This window comes from Lepidochelys olivacea, assembly GCF_965140295.1.
Source record: "Lepidochelys olivacea isolate rLepOli2 genome assembly, chromosome: 1".
NCBI classification, from domain to species: Eukaryota; Metazoa; Chordata; order Testudines; family Cheloniidae; genus Lepidochelys; species Lepidochelys olivacea.
In genome coordinates this window covers 18,234,738-18,251,876 of record NC_140411.1, presented here as the reverse complement: position 1 = coordinate 18,251,876, position 17,139 = coordinate 18,234,738, and the positions used below count along the sequence as shown (strand labels likewise).

At 44.6% G+C, this 17,139-nt stretch overlaps 1 protein-coding gene across 3 annotated transcripts in view; it reads left to right on the top strand.

The window, feature by feature from the left end:
- Positions 1 to 17,139, top strand: part of GAB2 (GRB2 associated binding protein 2) — a 180,550-nt gene that overhangs the window by 32,897 nt on the left and 130,514 nt on the right. The window contains exon 1 of one of the 3 annotated variants that reach the window (XM_084643550.1): positions 2,167 to 2,184. The exons of the other annotated variants lie outside the window; for them this stretch is intronic. Coding sequence (XP_084499676.1) covers positions 2,170 to 2,184 — 15 coding nt within the window. The 5' untranslated portion in view covers positions 2,167 to 2,169. Of the gene's footprint in view, positions 1 to 2,166; positions 2,185 to 17,139 lie in introns of those variants that run through there. 3 annotated transcript variants of the gene reach the window in all.

The window sequence follows — 17,139 nt, the reverse complement described above, 5'->3', positions numbered from 1 at the left end:
AGAGCAAATGTTTTGATGCTGGATTTCTTCACTGGGCTGAAGAAGTTATGTGTCTCTTCAGAATCAAAGGCACCTCTCACAGATCTCTCCATTGTTCTTCACCAACATCTGCTATTTTCAGTGGAGACTCTTGTAAATCTGATGTTACATGCAGTCCAGTAGATATGTTGACAAGTACCTCTGGTGCTTGAGTCAGATGGGTTTGCTTTATTGTTGATGACATGGCTGGCAAGAGCTGTAACATGTTCTTCGTCCCTTGTCCATATAGAGGCAAAGACTTGTCTGTGGACTTTTATCTCCACTACTTCTTGTTAAGCCACCTATTTCTCTCATAACTTTTGCATATTCACTCAGGCCACGTCTTGTGAGGGTCCATCAGACAAGGGTTGGCTTATTTCTGGTCAGTCCTACAATCCCACTTTTGCCCTCCGAGTCTTTGGCTATAGAAGCAGGTCTGCATGATGGACTCTGATCAGATTCAGAACCTGTTTTCTTTCCTGGATTCTAACGTGCCAAATTTGACTTGCCTGTGTATTTCTGAAAGCAACCCCTGTTATAGAGCACGGGTAGCACATCATCTAAATGAAAAAACTCATCCAGTCTCCACCAATTCAATTAATCACTCATTGTCTGCTGACAGAATCACAGAGTTCTCTCTAGCAGTGGTGGCTTTTGATAATTTTCCATTCTTTTGATTTTTGATTTTTTTTTTTACAAATAATCCATTTTTCAGAGTTAGTGGAAAGTCTTTTTCTCTTTGATGTAAGCTTTACATCCTCTATGTCTTCATGTACTGGAACTTCTCTGTAGAGGATAAAATTCCCAAAGTATATTGTTAGCATCACTATCACCATTTTTCATTTAGTGCAATATATAGACTTGTTAGACCTGTAGATTAGTATCAAAATTGCCATTTTTTAGAAAGCACTTTGATTGAAACCTAATATGAAGCAGTGTATTGTCATCTTTAACACTAATATTGACCTGTGTGTAACTGAATTAAAAAGCTAGTTTCTAAAATATTTCAAAGGCTAGTAAGTACTGCATGCATAGACCATTACAAATTAAAACCTACCAGGCAGACTAGATCAATCATAGACTCAGGGTTGGAAGGGACCTCAGGAGGTCATCTAGTCCAACCCCCTGCTCAAAGCAGGACCAGTCCCCAACTAATGTTACATTGTATGTACAAAAGCTTACAAATGGAGGAGGAATTCACATACACTATAAACTATGGGCATGCAACCTTCAGTGTGAGACTGACCTGGTCAGCATATATCAACTGAAAATATAGAAAACTATTAGAATCGCTTGTGAGATACCTTGATAATTAAGAATTTGCAATGTGAAAACACTTTGTGCTAATATTGCAAAATGCTGATATTTGCCATTTTTTGCCACATGCTAAAACAGCTTCATCATTTCTGAAAAAAAGAAAAAAAAAGTTGCCCATGCAAAACTAATAAAAATCTGTTACTATATTGTTGGTTGGTAGCTTTGACCAGTAAATGCCACATTAAGGTGTTGAAATTAACTTTAAACAGTAAAACCTGCTCCCCTTGTCCTGTTGCAGTGTTCCTGGAACTGTGCAAAATGTGACATTTGCATTTCCGGTGCTATTGTTTCATCTCAACAGCTCCACATCAGATTTCATCTAAACATACATAAAATTAGCTTTCAAATGATATATGATGTGGGAGTATGTAGCATGGATACCTTAAACACCAAAAATATGGCCCTTTTTGGAGAATTGCTGCATGCCTGTTTCTTAAAATCTTTTCCCAAAACCCATGTGCTCCAGACTCCCTGCCAGCTATAGTGGCCACACAACAATGACATATACTGGATCTATGTGTGCATCAAGTTCCCCAGAGTAGGGACTTCATTTCATGTTGTTTTTTGCGTAATTCTCCATAGAAATCACCATGTCCTCCTACAATACTGTGGAAATACTGTAATCAAAAATGTCCTCCGTATTGATGCAATGTCACTGGGCTGTGCCAAATAAATTGCCACTTCTGATTTCATCCTGCTAGTGGGCCAAATCCACCCTGACTTTCAACATACATGGGGATTGCATGGGATGTGCAGCAGGGAGAGAAGGCCAGCTCTAAATGTTCTCCAGACAACCCCTGGAAATTCAAGACTGGCCCAGGGAATTCAGGCTAGATGGCAGCTTCACAGGTATCCAACATGACACAAGGCTAAGGTGGGGCTTGTTTTATTGTTGCGTTAACTATTTTTGTTCAATGGCAGAAGACGCATGAAGATAATGGAAAGAATCCATCAGTAAAGAGGAATGAACACAAACGCAGACAGCACTGAATGTAGAAAAGGCTTTACGTGCTCCTAAGTGAAATCCCCAGTCAATAGTTAATTAGCGCAAAACAGAGGGATAGCTCAGTGGTTTGAGCATTGGCCTGCTAAACCCAGGGTTGTGAGTTCAATCCTTGAGGGGGCCATTTAAGGATCGGGGGCAAAAACTGGGGATTGGTCCTGCTTTGAGCAGGGGGTTGGACTAGATGACCTCCTGGGGTCCCTTCCAACCCTGATATTCTATGATTCTATACACATCGTCCTGAATTCTGAACTGGAGGATAGAAAGGAATAACGGAGCAGACAACAACAGACAGTAGTCTTAGCCAGAGGGGTGTGTTGGGCAGTTGAGAGTCACTGAGATGGCCTTTAAGGATTTTTTTTTTTTTGGACATTAGGAGAGCCTGCTTTGCAGACTTGCAAGCTGGAAATATGTTTAATCAATATATGCTTGAGGTTCTAACCCTGGCTCCACTGTTTTGTGGGTGTGATTGATATGCATTGTGCTTTCCTTTCCAAGTGACGGGTCTCAAATGTTAATCTTCATGGGGTATGTGTGGAGGGGGAAATTTATAGTTCCCCAGCCTGTGCTGTCTGGATGAAATTCACCACTTGGTCCCACGTCAGCCTTATTTTCAGAACATAAGTGGGATGTAAGTGGCGTCTAAGCCTCGAGCTGACTCAATGCACAGGGGTGAATTTCGCCTTCTGTGTTTTAAGTTAAAAGCAAAAAACGAACTCTTGTTGTTTCTGATGGTCAGCTGAGACCTGGTGAGCTGGTGCATCAGGACAGTTCTGAATTACTTCTAATTACCTAACAAATTACTCTGATTCCTAAAATGGCAGCACCTCTTCGATTTCCATGTGTTACAAACACTTTCATGCTTGCTGGGTGAGGATATCTGAGTGAGATATTCATACATTTTGAGAAGTGCCCATTAGATCATCTAGCTTGGACCTCAACTTATTAATCAGTGTTTTTGATTCAATGTCTATTCTCCTTCTGCCGCTGCTGTTTGCTTATTTATTTAAGATGTGTCCTTTCAGGATCTGTAGTGTTATATATTCATTGTTATTAATTAGCAGGTACATAGCAAATTTCATCCAGGAGCCGCAGAGTCTATTACCATTAGTATTATATCCAGAGTACAGCATAATTATCCCTATTTTACAGATGGGATAACTGTGGCACAGCAACCAAATGAGTTGCCCAAAGTCACACAGGAAGGTAGTGGTAGAGCAGGGACTTGATCCCAGGTCTCCTACATCCTAAAACAGGGCCTTAACTGTTGGACAATCCTGACCCTCCAGGTGCAACCATTCTTATTTGCCCTACCCAAGCTGTCCTAGCTCTGCCTACCCCTATATATCCTTTCCTGTCTCTTAGTGTGCAGCCCTCTCCCCACTTGCTAGCCAACTATAGCAGCCTTGGGCTTTCTCCCATGCTTCCCCTGATGTTGAGGCTTCCGTGAACTAATAAGGTCACTAGTCTCTCCTCTTCCAAATGTCTTCTCAAGACACACTTCACCCCTGGTGCCTACAAGGAATTGGTGGGTGCCCATAACCAGAATATAACTAGAGGGTGGACCTCAATAGCTTATTGTGAGTATGGAACAGATGAGTTTTTTCCATGCTGGGGTGCGTTGCCTGAGTTGACCATAATTCCCTAAGGAGATGCACACTCTAGCCTTAACGACTCCTAGGGCATGGCTGAAACCCACTGGGCAAGTATGCACTCCTGCCTGTGCTATACCAATGGCTACAACTTAATCATGGGTACTTTTCATAAAAGTCATGGACGGGTCACGGGCAATAAAGAAAAATTCATGGCCCCGTGACCTGTCCATGACTTATACCATAAATACCCCTAACTAAATCTTAGCGGGTGGGGCTGCTGCTGGAGGGCATCAAAGGAGGGCCTGCTGCTCAGGAGGGCCAAGGGGCCGCTGTCTGGGTGGAGGCAGTGGCACCAGCTACTGGGGCCGCCAAGCAATGGCTGCTCCAGCCGCCCCCTGGGACCGCCCACCCGCCGCTGCTCCAGACGCCCTGGGACTCCTGCTCAGGGGATCCCTGGGGCCAGCTGCATTGGTCGCTGCTCAGGTGGTCCCTGGGGCCAGTGACTGGCCCCGGGGCTGCCCAAGCATCTGCCTGCAGAGCCACTCCAGGAGTGGCCAGAATGGCTGTCCCCCGGGCCACCTGAGCAGCTGGCCCTGGGGTCAGCCACACAGGGCGCTGCAGAAGTCACGGAGGTTGCAGAAAGCCATGGAACCTGTGACTTCCACGACCTCCGTGACAGACACTGAGCCCTAGCTGTACCTACTCTGTGGGTAAACGGAGGCTGCTTGTGTTTCCAGAGCTGTCAATCTGTGCATCTCATGACCACTGGTAATAATGCTGGCACAATGATGCAAGCTGACACCACTGCCTTAGAAGATAAAAGGGGTGCTGCTCCCCCTTCCTAGGCAGGCAAAGAGGAAGCCACCAAAGTCTTTTAAGCCTTGATTTATATTCTCCCATGTCAAGCTGCAGAGAAGCCTTTAAATATCGACTGGGTACAATAGAGCCTTGTTTCCAGTAAATGCCCCACAGAAGTCAGCACACATTTCAGAGGGGATTTAAAGGCACTTCCAAAAGGGAAGGCAAAGCTTGTCAGCTCTCCGGATCACTCCTGACGCCTTCCCTTTCCCAGCTGAGCTGGGGGAGTTTATTTTTCCAAAGTTCCTACCCAGAAACATTTGGCAAAAGGGAAATTTGTGGAGGAGGTTTAGTTCAAATGAGCACAAAAACATGTGTCCCTGTAGTATATGGATGCTGAGTTTTGTAAAGCATAGCGGAGAGCTTGGGTTTTGGGAAGGGGGAGGGCAAGGAGATCTATTTACATAGATTTGAAAAGCAGGGGAGGAAATTATTTTCCAGTAGAAAATTCTCCCAAGTGTTGGTGGGAAGTCTCAGGTTTTTGGATGAACAGGTAGGAAGCAAAGCCGGGCTCTCGTGGGCGGGAGGCCCTGTAATAGCACAGTCTGAATCCTGATGCTTTGAAACACCTTTGAATTCTCACAGCTTTCAGAGCCTCCACCCACTCGTTTCCCAACCACACCCACATGTCTCTTAACTCGCTGGACCAGAAGGCTGAGTGGAGTCCTCTCTGCTCCAGCACCACCGGGAAAGGGCAGGACACAGGGAGAGCAGAGCTGGATGTTGTGCTTTTAAATGAGAAGCAAATACAGACTCTCTCTCATCTCCATTTTCTTTCTCTCACACACAGTTTCTTCCTCCCTCTCCACCCCCCCACGTTCTGCTGTATTCACGATTGTAGTACACCAGGATGCTGAGCCGACAGGCTGTGGAGTTGCTGCGTGCCAATGCCTTATGCTTTTTCCCACGACCTTTCTTCATGGCATGGGGCTGGTGCAGGGACTGTCCAGCCCCTAACACAAAAATACACGACCCTGCAGATGTGAGCTGTATTTGGCAGGCTAAGTATTTGCATGTGGAATGGATTTAAAATATGGACAGACAGATTCCGCCCTCCTAACTTGATATATGTCATATATAGTGAGGGTGGACAAACTTTTCTTTGCACAGCAATTACAAAGGGAGCCTCACTTGTCCAGGGCTGCTTCCATCTCTTGCCTCCTCCTCACTTCTCCAGGGCTGCCCCCTGTTCCCTGACTGCCCCTGGGACCCCCTGCCCCTTACCATGCTGCTCAGAGCGGCAGGAGCTCGCAGCCCTGCCGCCCAGCCGGAGCCAGCCACACCGCTCAGAGCGCTGGCGGTGAGGCGAGCTGAGGCTGCAAGGGAGGGGGGACAGCAGGTGCGGGGCCAGGGGCTTGCTCCCTGGCTGGGAGCTGAGGGGCCGGGCAGGACGGTCCCGCGGGCCATAGTTTGCCCATCTCTGCTTTAACTTATGCATGAACCTGTCTGCATTGCTGCTGCCATTGGGGCATACAGCTGCTGAGGGTACGTCTACATTTAAAAAAATAAACCCAGGGCAGCAAGTCTCCGAGCCTGGGTCTGCAGTGCTGGGCTCACGCTACGGCTCTAAAAATAGCAGTGAAGATGTTCCCGCTCAGGCTGGAGCTTGGGCTTTGAAACCCAGAGAAGGGGAAAGTTTCTGAGCCCGGGTCTCAGCATCTACATTGCCATTTCTAGTGCCATAGCATGAGCCTTATCTGTAGACCTGGGCTCTGAGTCTTGCTGCCTGTGGCTTTTTTTCTTTCTGCTGCAGTGTAGACATCCCCTGAGCGGCCAGGAGCAAGAGACCATTGATGGGAAAAGCTGACCCACAAGGCCACAGGGATCAGGAAAAACAAAGAGCAGAAATATTTGTTGTAGCCATATGGTGATGCTAAATTTGGACCAAGAGGCAGGAGCCTGGCCCAAGGCAAATGTTAGAAGGGGCAAGGGGAGAGGATGGTTACCTGGCCTTATCCTTCCACCTAGCGCAAGCAAAGCAGTTGAGTGATTCGGTACCAGACCAATGAAGCTCTTTAAGTCACTGGGTCTGGCCCATGGCTCCACCCACCAGGCTGGGTGAAAGGAATCAGTGGGCTTAGTGTAGTTCCAAGGGAACACATGTTACACAGCTGGAATTAACTGGCAGCCACACAGGCAGGGTCCATGAAGAAGCCCCAAGTTTGAACAGAGATTGAGACAAACTGCCTCACTCTAAAGGTGGTCACTCCAGGGCAGAATTGAGGCACTGTATAGGTAAGAAACAACCAGAGGGTTTCTGATAAAGCCTTGATACCATTCCTGGATGAATTGCATTGTTGTGGTGGCTGATTGAGTGAACGCAGTGCATTGTGGCGGAAGCACGTATCGTGCTGATACCCATGCTGTACCTGCTCTCTATGCAGAGGACTCCACTCCCCATTCATTTGAAAAATCCAATGTCTTGTGGGGAAAAATCGCACTCTTAACTCATGAGGCTCCCTATCTATTTGCAAATCTCTAGCTGGCTTTTCCCATCCAGCAGAACTGAATGGATTCCTTTTCGGTATTCACTGACTGTCAAGCTCCATGACCAAGATGCTGCAACTTGGCATCATGAAAAGCTCATGGTCCACGTAGGCACAGGGAGTGAAATCAGAGCACAGACATGCCATTGAAATTTGGCACAAAAGCCAAAAGTCCCTACTGAGGTCTCACTCAAATATGTTCTCTGGCACCTTTGTTAAAGAGTTGCCCTTGGGAGTATTCAGAGCTGGATTCCATGTTTGGTTAGAACCTTCTCCCAGAATTACGCTGCAGTGGTATCCATCTCACCTAGATGGTAAGCTCCTTGGGGAGGGTCTGTAGCTTTTCCCTCCCTCTCTCTCTCTCTCTGATTCCATGCCCTTCTCTGTACAGCACCAAACACAATGGCCTTGATCCCTGATTGGGGTTTTCAGGCACTGCTGTAATAACAGGGTGCAATATACAAATTATATGCTATAATAATGCCTGTCTGCATTTCTAATATGCTCATTGGCGTGGTATCTAGGTGACAAATGTAATTTAATTACCCACAGTGCACACCCCAATCGCGTATGCGCTCTCCCCTTTTGGAATTAGTAGTGCTTCTGGTGGAATGTAAATTATTTTGGGACTTTGGAACAAATAACTTTGGCCCCAGTTCAGCAAAGCACTGAACTTTGAAGGCAATGACACTTAAGCATGTGCTCCATTTCTGGCTCTAGAGCTGCAGTGTCCTCAGCTGTGTTATCCATGCCTTGGGCCCATCATGTGCTATTGGATTAGGTTATTTGTTTGTTTTAAGTCAAACCATAAATTACAACACAGCAGGGAACTAGGGCACCTGATCCAATCTTATTACAAGGGAGCAGATAGTGATCTGAGCATGTTTGTAGGATCTGCTGCACTTGCATCTCTGTTTCCTTGTCCTGGCCATGTGGTGTTGGCTGTGATGGAGCCGAGTGCTACATCATCACACTAACACAGAGCCCTAGAACGTAGGGGCTGCTAGCCAGAACTCTCAGTTGTGACCTCTAGCTTTGGTTGCCTCGCTTTCAGGGAACCTCCTTTTGAGCTGCCTAAGGCCTGATCTTCACAGGTTCTGAACACGCACAACTCCAGCAAGTCCGTGGGAGCTGTGGGGTCTCAGGTTCAAGGTGTCTAAAGTGGCACACCCAAGAATTGAGGCCCTTTTTGAAAACACAGGCCTAAGTAATGCTTCATGCCCACATGCAATGAGCTCTAAGATGGGAGAAACTGTGAACTAGTAGGTCGTGCCTTCTACTAGGAATTTTGAGGCCTGCATTCTAGGCCTAGCTCTGCCCGTGACCTTGAGCAAGTCATTTCACCTCTTGGTTCTCTCAACCTGTATGTTTGTGCAGTGCCTGGCCTCACTAGCATAGTGCAAACAGTTTAATAATAAGGTAGCCCTGCAACTGTCTCTTCATATAATATTTATTCATATTGCAATAGCTACTAAGAGCCCCAGTCATGAACCAGGACCCTGCTGTGCTAGGATGCTGTATGAACATAGAACACAAAGACAGTCTCTGTCCCAAAGAGCAACATAGAGAAGTATAGAGCAAGAGCAAGTATAGAGAAGTCTCTCTATTTCAGTTTGGGGGTTAATCACCTTTCTTAGTTTATTCTTCACCATGGCTAAAAGCTGTTCTCATAGGTTGCGGCTCAAGCGTAAGTATAGAAACTGAGCATTTTTGCCTGCCCATTGTGACCTGTTTTTCCCTAAGAAGGTGCTTGATGGGCACTTGCTATTTGTACCCCCCAAAAAAATTATGGAAATTAAAATAAAACAAAATAGATGGGAAGAAGAAAGAGAAAAGCTTAGTATTGTGTACAGTTTCGATAGGGCAACGAATAAATAAGTTTGCACATCTACATGTAAGCAAACCAGACGTTTGGATCTAAACATGAGATGAAAGACTTGAACTGATACTATCAACTGAAAAGACAGAAGAGGATGAGGAAAAGTAGAGAAGCCTCAACCACAATATGATCAATATCACCAAGTGCAAGAACGTGACTGGTTGCGAGGTTTGTCAGTAGGGACTTCCACAGACCAGTTAATGATTGTGCATTTGTTTAAAATACTAAGCTTATCTCTGTTTAAGTTGTAGAACAAGTTTTATAAGATTTTTTGTTACAAAAGAATGGCTCGGTTAACATTTATATATGGTAATGAGAGACACGTTCCGTGAGGACCAGATCCTCCAGTTCTTACTCAAGCCAGAACTCCCATTGAAATCAATCGGGAGCTTTGACTGAGTATGAAATGCAGAACTGGGTTCTACATTAATTAATGGCAACACTAGAAGCTGGTTTGAGTAAGTCTGAGAGCTAATTCTTAGCTGGATATTTTTGTTTGTTTTTTGTTTTTGTTTTTTTTGGGGGGGGGGGCTTTGATCTCACTTAAGAGAGTAAAAAGCCTGATATGTGGTATGTTGGTCCCAGAAGCTGGAGGTGAAAAAGATCTATTAGAGTATTAGAGTGCCACCCAGCACATCCTCAGCCCATGTAGGATTGCTCCGTATCATAGAGTCAGTATATTTTCTAGTGCTTTGTCCCGTCCAATTTAAATGTCTTGGGTAATGGGATTTTACCAGTCTAACAGATCTAGGAATGGATTTTCAAATAGCTTCAGGGAGTTAGGAGGCTGAATTTAAAATCTCACCCACACCAGCTAGGAAGATTTTTCCCTGTTGTCGCTGTAGATTTTCCTTCCCAGAATCGCACCCCATTACAATGAGGTGTACCCCCTTGTGTCACCCTAAATGTTTCTTCTCCAGCCTTGGTGTTTATAATAATAATAACACCTAGCTCTTATAGTGCACTTTCTATCTATGGAGCTCCAAGTGCTTTGCAATCTTTTAATGGATTTATCCTCACCACTCCGCGGTGAGGCAGGGAAGTGCTATTTTCCTCATTTTAAAGGTGGAGTGTTGGCTCTAGCTCTGCTCACAGCTTCTGAATTACAGACACGAGTGATGTCTGATTTTAATGGCATGGCCTTTCGAGTGGGGAAAATTTTGGCAGAATATCAAGAAGAATTTCCTGATTGATCAGAATGTGGAAGGGACCAAGGAAAGTGATGAAAATCTGAACACTTTAGCCATTTAATCCTGCCGCAGCAGGGGCATGGCTCCTGTGTTCTAACAGGTCTTTCGCCAAGAGTCTGTGATACACATAGTGGGAAGATAAAAGCTAGGCTTACTCTACAGATATATGGATAGAAATCGGATGTCAAGAATTATAATATTCATAAACCAGTCGGAGAACACTTCAATCTCTCTGGTCACGCGATCACAGACATGAAAGTTGCGATATTACAACAAAAAAACTTCAAAACCAGACTCCAGCGAGAGACTGCTGAATTGGAATTCATTTGCAAATTGGATACAATTAACTTAGGCTTGAATAGAGACTGGGAGTGGCTAAGTCATTATGCAAGGTAACCTATTTCCCCTTGTTTTTTCCTACCCCGCCCACCCCCCCCCCCCAGATGTTCTTGTTAACCCCTGGATTTGTGCTGGAAATGGCCCACCTTGATTATCATACACATTGTAAGGAGAGTGATCACTTTAGATAAGCTATTACCAGCAGGAGAGTGGGGTGGGGGGAGAGAAAACCTTTTGTAATGGTAAACACCCATTTTTTCATGCTTTGTGTGTATAAAAAGATCTTATATACTTTCCACAGTATGCATCCGATGAAGTGAGCTGTAGCTTACGAAAGCTTATGCTCAAATAAATTGGTTAGTCTCTAAGGTACCACAAGTCCTCCTTTTCTTTCTACAGATATCAGTTACTTCACTGCTACAAAGCTGATGACTCAAAAATATCTCCTAGTGTGACTAAGCTCAAAAGAGTTTCTTTGGGCAGCCCATGTGTGGAATATGCAACATCTGTGAGAGGCTGATGTGCCGATCACACAGGAGGCTTTACCTCTTGGGAACTATTCTGGTCCCTTTTTTCTCTCTCTACCAGGTAGATGTGGTGGGAGAGAAATGTTGCCACTTGGTCCACGGTCAGTTTTGTGAGCAGAGATGAATGGTTTCCATACTGACCTCTCTGCTGGAGGATTTGAAGATGTAGAGTGGGGAGGGAGGGTTTGTGCAGAAGTTCTTATTTATCAGTCCTTTTCCATACTCTCCATCTGGTTTTCCAGTGCCATGACAGCAGCCGCATCAGGGCACCTCCCTGACTGGAAACGTTTAGGAAGAAATAAATATCCCAGCCACAACTTAAAGGATCCCCAGTGAACAGTGGATGCTGCTGCTGACCCAATCCATGCAGCTCTGGGGAGCTGTCCATGGAGATAGAGTCCAAGTGTGAAATCCTGTCCCCAGTGACTTCCGGGGGGCCAGGATTCTACCCCAGGTCTTTTCCCTGGTGGTGCTAAGCTCTGCCACTGAGCTACCGGGCTCTTGCACACAGAACCTTTTCTGTGCATGCCGCAGGAACAACAACACAACAAAACGAAAAGGAGAAAAACTCCATTTTCTGGTCCTTTGCTTATTTTCCTAGACTGTTCAGGCTAGCAAGTTACTGCTCCACAAGGAAGAGAGAAGAAGATGGGACAAGACAAGCTGAGAGCTACTCATCTTTATCCACCCTCCACATGCTCACAGGGAATGGAGAACATGGACTATCCCAATCTTATCCTAACAGATGTTACCTGTTCAGTGCTTCAGACCTGGCCCATGCAAGTCCCTCCCAGTATACTCTGGGCAGACTGCAGTCTAGCGGTATGGCAAGAGGATGGAAATCCAGATTTTTGTGCCTTACTCTGCCACTCACCCATTGCATGTCCTTGCATAAGTCATGTAATCAATTTGTGCCTCAGTTTCCCTATCTCTAAAATATGGATCATAATTAGAGTTGGTTAATATTTTTAATGAAACATGGCTTGTATATCAAAAGAGAAATTTCTGCAGGAATTGTCTCACTTTAAATTGTTTTTGGCTCTTGGCTGAAATTTTACTTGTTTTGGATGCCAAAATTCTGGATTTCTGTGTTTTTACAAAATCAAAAACCTTCGAAAGAAAAATTTGATAAAAACAAAAACTGTTTCCATTCTTCACTGAAATTTTTCACAGGAGAAAAAACCATTCTGTGACCAACTTTAATAATAATGCAGTATTATCAACTTCTCACACATCTTGTCATTTATGGTCATGAAGTGTTTTGAGATCCTGGGTTGAAAGGTACCTTATAAGTGCAATTTAGCATTATAAAGTTTTTCCTTCCTCACCCCAAATTTGATGAGCTTAACCCTGAAGCTGTGAAAAAAGGCATCTGATCTCCTTTACTACCCTGAGACATCCTTAAATAGTTTCTCGCCTGTATTTTTCCCTCTGAGTTTACTTTTCAATACATTTTTCTTCAAGAAAGGATTATATACTTGGGCTTCCCCTCTAAAGACTAAAGCAGTGCAGAACCAGAAAAATCTATTTCCAATGATTCCATAGCCAGGTACCTACATCTAACATAACACAGCTAGTCTTTCAAAACCTTGGATTCCTGTCTAATGCTCCCACACTGACCTCAACACCAGCTCTAATCACTGTCTAAGAATGAGAAGTAATTTAGTTCCTAAGCAACCTCTCTCCTGGACTCCTGCTAAATTGTGACTTAGCATTTTCCAAAGCAAAAAGGAGACATTGATATTGATGTGTCAAAGCAGGTTCCTTTTATTAATACACTTAACCCTTAGGAACCTGGGCTAATACCCAACTACCCACTGTCAGCCAACTGGCTACCATCCTCGGGCTTTTTTATGACCACTGGGTGGTGCTGTGTCATGGGGGGGAAAGGAGGGTTTCTGGGCTAATATGTAAATTGTGGTAAACCTACATTCCTTTGTCTAGGACAGACCTATTACCTTTACCTAGGCTAGGCTGTCTGGTCTTAAACATGTTCTAATAACATTAAAGAGAGGGAATTCAGAACTTCAAGTATAAGGTAAACAAAGAAAGTAATGACCAGAGTGCTATGAGTTTTCACATACCTTGCAAGGCATATTTTGTGCAAACATCATTGCGTGTAGGATGTGGATACAGGGGTGCTTACGGACACACTTCCCTTACGGCTGATCCAAAACCCGTTGGAGTCTGAGGGAGCCTGCTGGGAGAAAGTTATTTTTTTTCCTTCCACCTTTCTCTCTTTTCAGCTTCAAGGACAAGGCGCTTCTCCTCGAATCGGGCCACTGCCTGATGGAGGATATGGCGTCATTGGGGTCGGTTAGTGGCTTGCTCTTCCCAGCTTGTGATGTCCACAGCAGTTCCTCTGCAGATTTTCCTTTCCAGAAAAAGGTGTAGCATTGACCTTCATCTGGACACCTTGTCTCACTCGGGGCAGCGACATCCATGTTATATCTTGCAAGTTCCCTGGTCACGATAGCAGTTCTTCTTTCTAGTCGTACATTATCTTTGTTATCCATCAGGGTGAGAACGTTCCACGTAGCAAAAGTCTCTGTCTTTTTATAGCTTTGACCACAGGCAGAGAGATCCCACTGGATGCGGTATTTCAGCCAGGAGTGTATGAGACAGCCTAGGTTTAGGGTACCTTTTCTAGCCCTCTCCCCATGCAGGGTGAGCAGAGGGGATCCTGAAGAGGACTGCTCAGTCATGATAGTAGCTGCCAAGTTGCACCCCTGTCTCAGGTAGATGCAGGTAGTGATGGAGAGAGGTATGGTCTGTCCAGTGGAGCTGGAGGCTTTTCCTGATAGGGAAACAGACTTGGAGAAGTCTGTGTTTTGTCCAGGGTCACATAATGAGGCAGTGGCAGCTGGGACTAACCCCAGACATACAGGCTCTGTTTGGAGCCCTGTCCGCTACACCCCTCTGTTGGTGTTTGGAGTATTAATAGGGTGTCTATCACTATGGTATCCAGGCACTAGGAATGTTATTTAAAGCAAATCGCAGTGCCGAGGACTAGTCCCCTGGCCCATTCTGGCCTGTTTGCTGTTACTCATTTCGGTGGCCTTCATCTGAGCGACGCAGGATCTGTTTGAATGAAGGCTGTTTGTTGCAAGTGAGTGGGGCAAAGCCAGGTGGTGGGAGGGGAGCAGGTGTGGCCTCCGGGCATGACTCCTGCCTCCGGCTCTTGAGTGAGATTGGCTGACAAAGCGACTTGCTCTCAGAGTAAGCTGAGCTGCAGCTTTCCCTTCGTACAACGTCCCCTCCGACATCAAGAGCAGACAGAAGCACAAGGTAACAAACTCATTCGCTGGTGGAACTGCCTAAGAAATCAGTGGAGCTGCACCAGAAAGGCTCAATGTCTTGTTTATTTTCCTCTGTAACCGAATCGTCAGGAACCATACATCTCCTATTACCCGGACACCATCAAGTAAAATGGGCTTTTCTGTCCATTCTACCATATCCCATGCTATATCTGCATACATATCCCTGCAGACTGTGCCCACCATTTCCTAGGGATAGATGGCAAGACTGTGCATGAAAAAGACCTTCAGGAGCCCATATAACTTACACTGAATATGCAGGATAGAATCAGTTCCTTCTCTCTCCTCACTGTATTGGCTCTGCAGGGCTAACAGGAATAAAAACCCTTACTGTGACCACTAAAGCGTTCACAACAGGAGCAGTTCTGTTGAGTGAGATGCCATTTTTACTTAGTCAGTACAGCACGGGATGGACGTAAGCAAGTGCTTTATGAATTGGGGCCTTGGCATTTAGCTGTTTCTAGCCCACAATGAAATAATGGCAGAGCTGGTTATAGAAACCTAGAGTGATCTAACAATAAATAATAACCTCTCACCTTTCCCCTCTAGCTACAGTAAATTACCTATCCTTGTTAGAAAGTGCAAACACTTAATTTTTGTTCCTCTTTATCTTAAAAAAAATAAAATAAAATAAATAAAATACACTGGCAAAGATTCAGTGTGCCATAAAATGGCAGGAACACTGCTTCATTTGTTGGAAGTAGTTATACAGATTAAATTAGGGCTTTAAAAAAAGAGAGAGAGAGAACATGCATTTTCTATGGACAGAGTTCATTCACAAGTCAGTCATTTCTCTTGCTCCTCGGGAGTAATATTAGGCAATTAGCTAATTGGTTTTGGGAGGTGACCTGTCAGTGCCTCAAGGAGGAAATGTCTGCTGTGCTATTTGACATAAAGAATATATTTTAAGCCCATCGTGACAGCTGCAAGCACCCCCTCTATTAAAATTGAACATGTAATGGCAGTAATAAATGCAAACTAGGAATCCATTGTACTGAGCGAAAAGCAATGAAAAACCTGATAATACGTACTAAATTGCAATCACAGCCAGCATGTTACTGTGTCAGGTTTTGAAATATTTCTTTATTATCTTACCATTAGCACCACATAACCATCTGAGGCATTTCTGAGGGTTAAATCTTTCCCCAGTCGCCTTTTTTTATCGTCTCTTAATCTGGTAGCTCCAAACTGTGTGTGTAAAGATATTTTTAAAACAGATGGGTCCAGATCTGATCTTTTTCTAAGTATGGGAGATTTGAGTCCAGGTGTTTGGGCGGGTGCATCCTAGAAATAAGGGCCAGATGCAAAGCTTTGCTCCATTTCTGTATGCAAAACATTGCACAGTTTTCTAAATGTTCTCTGCTCCATGGCTCTGGAGAATGTTCCCACAAGCCTTCCCCTTTGGTGAGGGTGTGTTAAGCATTGTTTTGTTTCATAATATTCATAAACACTTTCCCCCTCTGTTTACTCATGTTTCCTTGTCCTGTGCTCTGAGTGAGGTTGTTGGCCCATGTGAGTCAGTTATAATACTGAAAGTGACAAACAGCCTGATGTAGCGGAGAACACTTAGGTATAGATCTGCAGTTCAGGTATTGTATTATTTGGGCATTGAGAGAAGCTGAGTTTCCACATTTTCCATTGTAATCAACAATGGTTGATCGTGCTCAGCTCCTCCCGCCATCAGGTCCACCGCTTGGTCTGTGTTTGGATGCTGCACTGAATTTGTCTAGCACTTCTGGGCTTACCTATAAATCTAGAGTGACTCCACTGCGGTCAATAGAGTTATTGCCACTTATGCCAGTGTAGCAGAGCAGAATTTGACCTTTATCCGAACTGTTGTGTGTGCAGGGCTGGTTGTGTCTGATAGGGTGGGCAGGTGGTTGCTTAGGGCAGCAAAATATTTATGTTGGTGACAGTTTAATTTGCAAGTAGCTGCTGTCTGTGAAGGGCCATGCTTTGTCCAGTTCATTTAGAGCAGCAAAATTCCCTCAAGTGTTGCTACGTTGCTTTGGGTTTGTTGATCTGTGTTCTCCACAACAGCCTCAAATGTAAAGTATATCCAGAGCTCTGCAAGAGCCATTTTACCCAAAATGATAACCATCAATAATAGTCCTCAAAGGTTTTTAATAAAGTCAGTTGCGGTTTAAGTCACAAGTGGGATTTAAAAACATACGGGCTTACTGCTCGTCCTGGAAACAAAGCAAGATCGAAGTATACGCTGGCTGTCTTGTGGATGTCAGCTGATTGACACAGGGAAATGAAAGGATTTCTTCCCATTCCACAACTCTATGTATAACAGTGCAGTATTGGGGTCTGCTGGGAGAGAGAGGGGCATGGCAGGTGGATAAATGAGTGCTGCGGATATTTGATTGGATGGATTTGCAAAGCAAACTGTGTGTTTTCAGAATTCCAAGCTCCCAACTTACAAGACAAATTGACATTGATGATAATATTTTCATCTTTATGGACCTTTTACCCCAACTCACTTGACAAAAAAAAAACCCTCTCACTGAAATGCAGCCACCTCTGGAGTGGGATGTGGCAGCAAAGGGTACTGAAGGTTTAACAGTGTTGCCAATTTGCATGATACTTGGTGGATTTTTTTTCTTA